This window comes from Morone saxatilis, unplaced genomic scaffold, assembly GCF_004916995.1.
Source record: "Morone saxatilis isolate NCDOM2014 unplaced genomic scaffold, NCSU_SB_2.0 Contig8, whole genome shotgun sequence".
Lineage (NCBI taxonomy): Eukaryota > Metazoa > Chordata > Actinopteri > Moronidae > Morone > Morone saxatilis.
In genome coordinates, this window is record NW_023340257.1 from 17,466,202 (window position 1) to 17,476,235 (window position 10,034).

Consider the following 10,034-nt stretch of genomic DNA (forward strand, 5'->3'; position numbering starts at 1 on the left):
TAAATAAAATTTATTATTATTATTTATTATTATAAGGCACAAAAAATGTCTCAAATTTAGACAAGGCTAAGAGCTAAGAGTCATGTCGGAGTGTTTGTGATGTTCAGAATTTATTTTTTATTTTTGTAGGAAAAAAGGATTTTTTTTACAGCGTCCACTCTGCTAAAATCACTTCATTTACCAGAGGTTTGATTTTAACAATAAAGAGTTAAATACCTATGAAGTATAACATAGGCTAGGCAATGAAATAAAATTTGTAAAAAGAGTAATACAAATTTACTAATTATGAAATCTTAATGGGAATTTAAAATCAAATTGATTACTGAAAGCTTGCTGGTAATTTCTTATGCAGTTTAAACTCTGGTTCTCGAGTGCCTGTAACATGCTTTATGAGAGATTCTGGCAGGGTTTCAGTTAATTATTATAAGTTTGGTTGTGTGCGTGCCACATTATGGCCTTTGTTGTGACTCAAAAACTGACCACCATAGAAAAGTTTGTTCTCGTCTAGAACTGGTGCATTTACAGATTAATACGCAATATGTTATCATCCACTAAAGTTAAGAAGAATACAAAATGAATAAATGCCTGTTTTATCTTTGCCGCCATCTTGACTGTGGGAGACTGATGCATTACGGGCTGCTGCTGTATGTCACCGCTATGTGTCTGCTCAGTCTCCATATTGGCGAGGTTTAAGATCACTAAACAAATGTATTGAGAGATGCAGACTTAACCACAAAATTGACTGAAAGCCACCTGATTGCTTGTCATTTTCTAAATAAAAATAAAAATTTTAAACAAACTTTCTATTTACTATTTAAAACTTTGCAAATCTTGCATCGCATCTGGCAGTGGTTACTCATGACAGCCATCATAGTTTTAATGCTATACCTATGCTCCCTTTATTTCAAATTAGCCAGCCAAAATGACCAGATATCAAGGTGGATAAGAATGTACAGGGTTGATTTAGCGTTCTCACCAAAACAAGAGGAAAGATTTGATTAAAGAGCTCCATAAAAACCTACCAGGTGGACCCTGAGTTAAGATTTTTGTTTTTTCATCCTTTTTACATCTATGGCTGCAACTCACAATACATTAATCTGTCAATTACTTTCTCGAGTAATAAAAAATGGCCATCAAAATTTCTCAGAGACTAAGGTTTCAAAGATTATATTTATTCTGACCCACTGTCCCAAAGCAAGACATATCCAATTCCCGGTGATATAATCATCACACAAAAATGAGTCAAATGATTAATTGTTAAATTGTTGGCGATTCATTTCTCTCGATTGGCTAATAGATTAATTGACTAATTGTTTAATTACTAAGTTCATTAATATCATATTAGCCTGGGTTAATCAAACAATGTTAAAACAACGGGGCCAAGGTGTTAGGCTCTGAATCTTTATCATCACTCTGGGAATATTCTCCTAGCCTACAGTGATAGATAAAGTATTATATTATTATGCAATCATTAACACACCCACAAATCCATGCATGCAAACCCAGACACACGCAGTAGACATCATCAGATTGCTCTGTGACTGTGCTGCTCACTCTGACAATCTTCAAGGTGATGGCCAGTCCGGAGCCCCAGTCGGCCTGTTCAAATGGATCCTTCCCTGCCTGGTCCATGAGACCTTACAGAGTCAATGAGACCTGTCAGTCAGGCTTGAAGTAATTCCTCCGTCTTCTCCTCTGTCCCTTTATGTTTAAGTGAGAGCACTGGAGTGAATTTGTCTCACACTATTTAAAAGAGCTTCAGATGCTGCATGCTTGGACACACACACGCACATGCACACTTTTTAGCCGATGGCTTATCACCCTTATCTGGGGAAGAGGGGCTGAGTCGAGAGGTCCATTGAGAGGAACAGAGGAAACCATGAAAGGATTTAAAGAAGCAATAGATCTCCCTGGGACTGCAAAGCCTTCCCTTTCTGTTTATGTCATGGGGAGAGAGAAAGTAAGGAGAGGAGAAGAGAAGGAAGACAGGCTGACAGAGAAGGACACAGCAGAAGAAGAAAGGGAGGACCGAGCAAGGCAGGAAGAGATAAATAGACAGAGTAAAGACAGGTAGGTAAAGTGAGGGAGATAGGACGACAGCAGTGAGGAGAGATGGCTTTAGACCTGTGCTACAAAGAGAGAAAACTGAGCCATGTTGTGTGCAAAGGGAACAAAGGGTAAAACCGGGGTACTAGCCTTTCCACGAATGAGACTTTCTTCCTCCAGCCCTCCCTTGTGTCTTTAGCTTAGTTTCCTGCCCTCATCCTCAGTATCTCTGCCACATTTTATCTGCTGCTCTCCCACTTTTTTTGACTATAGCTGCACCCCTACACCCATGTGCGTAGGAGAGTGCTTTCATTTCACGCATGAAACTGTGCAGAGGGTGAAGTAATTAGGGTCCATTACAGCTGGCTGTGAGTGATGGTGCTCATGATGCTTTTTATTAGAGAGTCGACGTCAGTGGACAGCCCACATTACAATTACATCTATCTACAGTACTATATCACTCAGTCACCCAGTCACTCACTCACTCAGCGGTTGCCCCATAACAAACAAAGCCCCCCTGAGTGTGCTCAGTGTAGCTGGCCAATTATTCTTGAAATCAAATCTTTAAATCAGGTTTTTTCAACAAAAAAAAAGAACAATGGATATAGAGTAGAGATCTGGGGCACTTGTTTGGTACAGACATTCAGAATCAATAACACATTTTAGGCCTTTATAGATGTTAGCATTTGACAAACACTATAATTTTTCACAGATTAAATAATACAGTCTCCCTCTTACAACAGTAAGTTAAGTTGATAAGCAATAAAACGCAGACTTGCTCAACTCAATACCTTCAAGAGTTTTGCTTCTACAGCCTGACTTGGTCAGGTATGACTAGTAGCGAATGGGGCCTAATGTTAGCTACTGTTGCCAAACTTTGAAAGAAATAGAAAAAGCTGTGCAATACCAATATTGAGTCAGTTTGTGACCTCATGACTTTTCTCTACTTGTGTTGTTGTTGTGCTACATTTTACTGAAAGTTACATACTCTTGCTTTAAGTTTAAATTTTCAAGTTTATTAAACAATTTTTACTGTTTTCTCTAATTATATTTTAATATATTTTATTTTATTTTTTTTATTGCCAAACTTGTCTCATTGGTCCTTGTCTCATTGTTAACATTTGTAGTCCAGAAATATTTTAATTTTTAATCTAAGTAATTATCTTAGAACTTTGTTTTTTAATGTGGTTTAATAAAGTTTTTATGATAAAGTTAATTATAAGAAAATCTTTTGGAGAGATTGTACACATTTAATTAAATTTCAGGAGTAGGAGGAGTTTAGGAATAATGTATTGCATAAAATATTCAACATAAGATAATGTAACTATTAAAGGCCCTGCAGTTAAACACACAGTATGTGAATAAGCTTGGTGCTAGTGCATTTTGTATGAGGGTATGTAAAAGGGGAAATCTTTGTAAAAAAGAGAGTAAAATACTAAAAGATTGTCTGAGAAAGAGCTACACAACACCACTGCTGCAAAACAAATTGCTGACAGGAGGCATGCAGTGAGATATTTTCCTGTTCCTGCTGTGTAAATATTCTCAATGTAACATAACTGTTTTCAGTCCGTTGCGATTGTGATTTACAGCGAGACTCTGCAACGTCCTATCATTATTGGAAACGATTCAATACTAAGTGAAGAGATATTCCACAAAAGGCCATTAGCAGGATCACAAACTTTTTGCAGGATGACATCACTGCATTGTTGCAACCTCATGACTGTGAGTCACTGATATCATCCCCAACCTTGAGCTGGGAACATCACAAAGTAATATCTGAGCACCTTGAGAGAGACACATCTACTTTTCCAGAGTACCTCGTGACAGGTCATAATTCTTCAGACATTCCAGAGGTCAGCGCTGGAAGAATTAGAAAGTACACGCTATTATTCCTGATTCTCTGAGTCATCCCAGAGCAGCAAGGAGGTTTTGGGAGGAATGTAGCTGTCCAGGCCTGGCTGCTGCTGCTCTATTACTCACTGTGTCATGTTGGCAGAGGCTCAAGAGACAATCCTCAGACTGGGGCTGAGGTCAGGAACGTGCAGGGAAAACTTGCAGTGCGCTACATCAGCTAGCATACTCCTTAGCCTCCCTCTCACAGAATGTGGAGGTTTTCTCTTTAAAGCACATACAGGCAGTTCACTGTTGTACAGTATAGCCCCCTACCATGCACACACAGCTTGACATCCCTCATCCTTATTACTCCTATGTGTGTGTGATCTCTGGTGTATGAAGCGTGTGATTCCATCTGCTCCATGTGGAGGGAAGTTGACACCACATATAGAGTGTAGGCCTCCTTTATGTGTTATTTCAAATGAAAGGCAAGCAGCCATCAAAGAAGACATTGTTTTTCCTCAGATGTAAGACCATTAATTTGCTATCTTTTTTCCCTCCACATCCCCAACCACATCTCCTTTCCTCTGCTTGGCTGTTGTTAATTGCATACATCTTTTGTTTCACCCTCTCCTGTGATATATGTTCAATGGGTAATTTGAGTAGGAGTGAGGAAGGATGGCATTATACCCATTGCTAGATGTAATGAAATATTCAACAATTTTATATATAGACTTTGTGAGAAATCTTGTGAGTAAGAATTCTGACCTACTCTCTTATTTTTCCTGTGCCCGCAGCCCATGTTTTCAGTCACACCCAGCCTTGCAACCAACGTCAATGCTGCTGCGGCGGCGGCCGCTGCATTTAACCCCTACCTTGGCCCTGTGTCGCCTGGCCTGATGCCTGGTGACATCTTGCCCAGCGCCCCTGTACTGGTCACCAGCAACCCCAATGTCCCCGTACCAGCTGCTGCTGCTGCTGCTGCACAGAAACTCATGAGGACAGACAGACTGGAGGTGAGAAACGCACACATTCTCACACACAGACGCAGGTACAAATAGTAAAAAAAATGACCGCATAAGCACACGCATCACAGATCACAGAGATGAGAGGATTTGCATAATTATTTTTTCACTTTCATATCAGTCACAGATTAAAAGATAGATTAACAAAATGCTAGTAAACATTACACCCGGTGAGGATCTTTTCCCCAGCTATGCAAACAGATTGCACTTTGAAATGTGGGCTGTGCCTATTTGAATATTAAAGGCATGGGTTGGAAAGTCTTGCCTCAACAGTTTCTGTTTGTAGACTTTAATTATGTATCTGGTACACAGTTTCTGTTACAGTAACTACATCCCATTACCATAATACAGTCATTACCCAGACTTAAGCAAAGAGAAAGAGACGTTAATGAGAGTGTCTCTCTATAAACATTACCGTTGTCGATTCCGCATCCCATCAACAGGCAGGAGACAGCATTGTTTGGCATGAGCTGAAGTTATACTGTATCGGCGTGTAATTTTCAGAAAAATCTTTAATTCTTCTATGAAAGCAATCAGTCATTTGAAACCTGATAAGTGCTGCTCCTCTAGCTGTGTTCAGATAATCATTAATTTGACAGTAAGTCAATCTCATCAATTATGCAGCCCCACCCGGGAAACACTCGCAGCAGAATAATGGGGAAATCGTTGGAGGTAAGCAGGAGGCGTGCGAGAACGTTAGGAAGGTTACATTTAAAATGAAACGTTGGGAAGCCTGGTAATTAATGGGGGTGAGGCTCAGGAAGTCTCTGGGCCTGACGAACGAGTGGACGACATGCGGAGCGAGGGAATGGGTCAATGACAGGAAGAAGAGATGGAGGGGGAGATAGGAAATCAATTTGTAGACCTGTTGTGGTGATCAGGGGAAGGGTTGGGACAAGCAAAGACAAAGATAAAAGAAACAAAAGCGAGAGTGGGAATTGGATTTCATAGAGGAGTCGTGACTGGTGAGAAGAAGTTATAGCGGTTGGGGAAAATTGGAGGCGAAGAACATGCAGGTCTGGATTCAGACTGGGACTGAAACGATCGCCTGGCAAAGGATTGATAGCATTCTGCAGCAGAATCCAGTTAACAGACAAACAGATATGAAATATTTAGTAGGCAAATGCAGTAATTGGCAGTGGAGGGGAAATCTGCTCATTTTCACTGTATTTTCTTTCAAGATATTTTGGCCCAGTGGTCAACACTGCCTGTAGTTCTCAGCCTGCATATACTGCTGAAGCAATTTGATTGGGAGAAGTCATACCCTAGCCTAATTTGTCAAGAACTAGGCTTGCTAAAAATATCGTAGAGAAAAGGGCCAGCCATATTTTAGTTTCTAGTGTGTGTCGGTCAAAATAAACATAGCTGGAATTCTGTGGACCGACACACATACCAGCCAGTAGATATGTTATAGGCTGTTTCCTCGAGGCTGAGAGAAATTCCTATTTTAGAAGACAAGACCCTGAGACATATTTTCCAGCAGTCTCTGTGTCTCTATCTCTTATAGAGCTATACTGCAGCCTTTAAGCGTGCATAAAATCATATGTTGCTTACCTGCAACCATGGTGATGTAAATGGCCCAGAGGGACAGTTACCATGGGGACAGAAATATGATTAACAGGCCCTTTATTTGTTTGTCCAACTAAGCACTTCCAGTGGTTTAGCTCTCTCTAATGCATGATTAAGCACTGTTAAGAAAAACACACTGGTCTACACCTGGTGCAGAGAACATCAAATTGCCTCCATTTAGTTTTCCCCTTTCTTCTATTTTTTTTTCCATGCTGGCCACACTCACTCGATCCCCAAAGACTGTCTCCTTGATCACCATCTCTCTGTCCTTTACTCTTTATTCATTCACCACTCTTACATTTTCCTTTCTCTCCCTTGTTTCCTCCCTCCCTCCCTCACCCGCCTCTCCAACATCTGCCTGACAACAAGGCAGTCTCTCTCTCTCTCTTTTTTTTAAATAAGACCAGTAGCAGCAGTGGTGATGGTGGCAGTGGTGGGGAATTAATGTGTGAGAGTGTGCGTGTGTGGTTGTACATTCATATGTGAATGTGTGAGAGAGGTGTATAAGAGAAAGATTAGACAGACAGGGACAGAGAATCCTACCCCATCGCTCACACAGATCGGTGATTGTGGATGATGAGCTGTCATGACAGGAGACAGAGCAGGGTTAGTTTGTAGATAACGGCGCTGGTGGCCTTTTGTCTGGCAGCCGTTCCACCACAAATCAAATCCTTTATGCATGCAGACAGTGAGACTGGTAAACAGACATTTGGTAAATGGCTTGTTCTATCACAATAACTGATAGATCGATACAGCGTACCATGAAATTACATTTCATTTGGAGTAGGATGGGACTCTGAATGCAATTCAGCGGTGGCTGACTGCTGAAACGGACATCTTAAGTTATTGCGCAGCTCTTTAAGTGTCAAAATTTAATTCTGGGAAAAATGCTGCCTCATAATTTATATGTGGATCTACCTTGTGTGTGTGTGTGTGTGTGTGTGTGTGAGTGTGTTATTATGTGTGGGCTGGTGATTACGTCAGCCACAGCCTCCCTTGAGGGTAACCAGCCTCATATTTCCCATGAGCCTCATTGAGCCCCTACATTCAGGCTGAGGCAATCAGTCTCCCAACTGTTCACGCCGATGCTGCCCCCTTCTGTCTCTCTGAGGAAGAACAACAACACGGCTCATTTGAATAATGAATAAATGTCGTGTGATTGATGAGTCTGTAAACGCTGGTTACGGTCTGTTCTGCTTATCAATCAACAATAATGGCTAAACCTGTCATTAAGATTGGTTAGCTCTGTCTGGTAAAGTGATTGTCAAGTTCTGAAATGACTGAACAGATTGATTACTTCATCAAATGTGAAGTAAAGTGAACAGTAACTTCATAATGTGTGTGTGGGTTCTGGTGAGTGCGTGTATTTCTGAGTGTGTTTTAGGTTTATGAAATTTGTCTAAACATAATAAAAGCAGTAAAATGTGTTTTTCTGCACCAGGTGTGTCGGGAATACCAGCGGGGTAACTGCACACGCGGGGAGAACGATTGTCGCTTTGCCCACCCTGCAGATAGCACTATGATTGACACCAACGACAACACAGTCACTGTGTGTATGGACTACATTAAGGGCCGCTGCTCGAGGGAGAAGTGCAAGTACTTTCACCCTCCGGCTCACCTGCAGGCCAAGATCAAAGCCGCCCAACACCAAGTCAACCAGGCTGCGGCTGCTGCAGCCATGGTAGGTATCCGTCCACAGATCACAACAACAAGAAGGACTCAAGCTATAGAGCATCTACTGTATCATAGCTTCATCAGTCCTGTGCAGAAAACAAATACCACTGTGACCTAGAGCAGAGTTCATATAGTTATTTCAGAAATCCAGGACAAGCCAGACTTGATTTCTCATGTGAACTAAAACAAATCATTATGCTCTTCTAATATCAATGTGGGCTCATTAAAGATGACTGGGGTCTGTCTGGGTTTTGAGCACACAATACAAACACTCTTATTTGGGAATATGAGCCTTGATTTTCCCATTTCTTATGGATGTAGTTGTCTGAGTCAACATCTTCTACCCTGTGCTTTTAATCAATCTCCCAGCACACATTCCAGTTTCCTCTGTTCCTGCTCTCTTCAGCTCTGACCTAATACACACTGAGAAGATACAGAGTCGATGTGTGCTTTATTAGCAGCAGACTGTAGTGATTGTGCTAGTATGTGACTGAGCCTACTGCTCCCCTACTCCTGCTCCTCCTTGTTTTGCTGCTTTGTTAGTTGTATTTTTTGCTGTTCGCAGTCAGTAGGTATGTAAATGTTTTTGCTGAAAAGACAACTGTGAAGACTAGTGTTCATTTCAACCTTGTTTCTGCAATGCAGTAATAACTAAAGTTAAAAATGACACAGTCAGGTTTCGCTCAGCCAAGTACTGTAAATGACATTTTGCAGCAGGTATTCCAGAAAGGAGGATAAGCTTTCATGGTATTTATTAGAGCCAAATTAGAGATGATATATTAGACTTGACTCCACATTTTAACAATATTATCAGTATATCTACCCTTTTTAACCTTTTCTTTTTAAAAGGTTTAATGTCGTGAGCAGTTCAGTTCATGTCGTCTTATTTTGACTAATTTATCTTTATCTTTATTATTATTTAATTTTTTACTTACAGTCTAATTTTGTGAACAAATAATTTTTGGAAAGTGCTTGGATCAGTTTTTAAACATATTTTAAATATGCTTAATTCAATAAAAGATATGAGAAACAACAATACAATTGTACAGTGAAAAGAACGATCAAATAAATATAATATAGCCCATGATGTATAAACTCATAGAACACAAAGTGGTTTTAGTTTAGCTCGAAGTGTATGAACATGTATGTCTTACACTGCATGTAGGTTAAAATATAATAAGCAAGCTAATAAGTGGTTAATAGTGGTTCATTTTTCATGTCCCGGTATAATAAGGAAATAACAAAAGGTTAGTATTTGAAAGCACACACTGAAGTGTGAACTTTATATTTAAGCAATCTTAACCTTGTTAGTGGCAGATTATATCTACTGTAACTGTGACAACTTAACAGTTTTATATATAATGCTGACTTATGGCTATAAACACGCTGTTTCGTTCCGTTTGGAGGATTATGATGATTGCACCCATTGATTGAGAGTTGAGTTGCCGGCCCGGGACCAGGATCAAGTTAACCTGCCATTATAGCTGTGTATTTTCGTAGCCATAGCCCAGTCACAGACTGTAAGTATCTGGAGCAGGGGCTTCATAGTGTGTCTATACAAAAATCATGGATTGCCTTAAATTTGAATTTAACAAATGGTTATCTGGCTAATCTTCCTTTCTGGACCACAACACCATTGCACTCAGTTATAGTTCATGAAACAGAATTTTCTTCTGACAGTAAACTACTTTGAGGGCCATAATTCTTTTCAGTAACCCTACAGCCATTAATGTGCATGTCCTAGTCTTGTTATTGTTGTATATTGCATTCCAATGATTTGTTTTTTTATTTGTTTGTTTGTTTTTTTGTTTGTTTTTTTTCTCACCAACCCACACTGCACTGCTGCCCCCATGATGCACCTCCGCTTGCTGGTTTATGTTAATGCGC

The 10,034-nt window shown here is 40.2% G+C and overlaps 1 protein-coding gene across 1 annotated transcript in view; it reads left to right on the forward strand.

The window, feature by feature from the left end:
* Positions 1-10,034, forward strand: part of LOC118341485 (muscleblind-like protein 1) — a gene marked incomplete in the record, with an annotated part of 19,604 nt that overhangs the window by 663 nt on the left and 8,907 nt on the right. Inside the window, 2 exon segments of the mRNA XM_035679748.1 lie at positions 4,677-4,895; positions 7,915-8,154. Of these exon segments, the coding sequence (XP_035535641.1) occupies positions 4,677-4,895; positions 7,915-8,154 (459 nt within the window).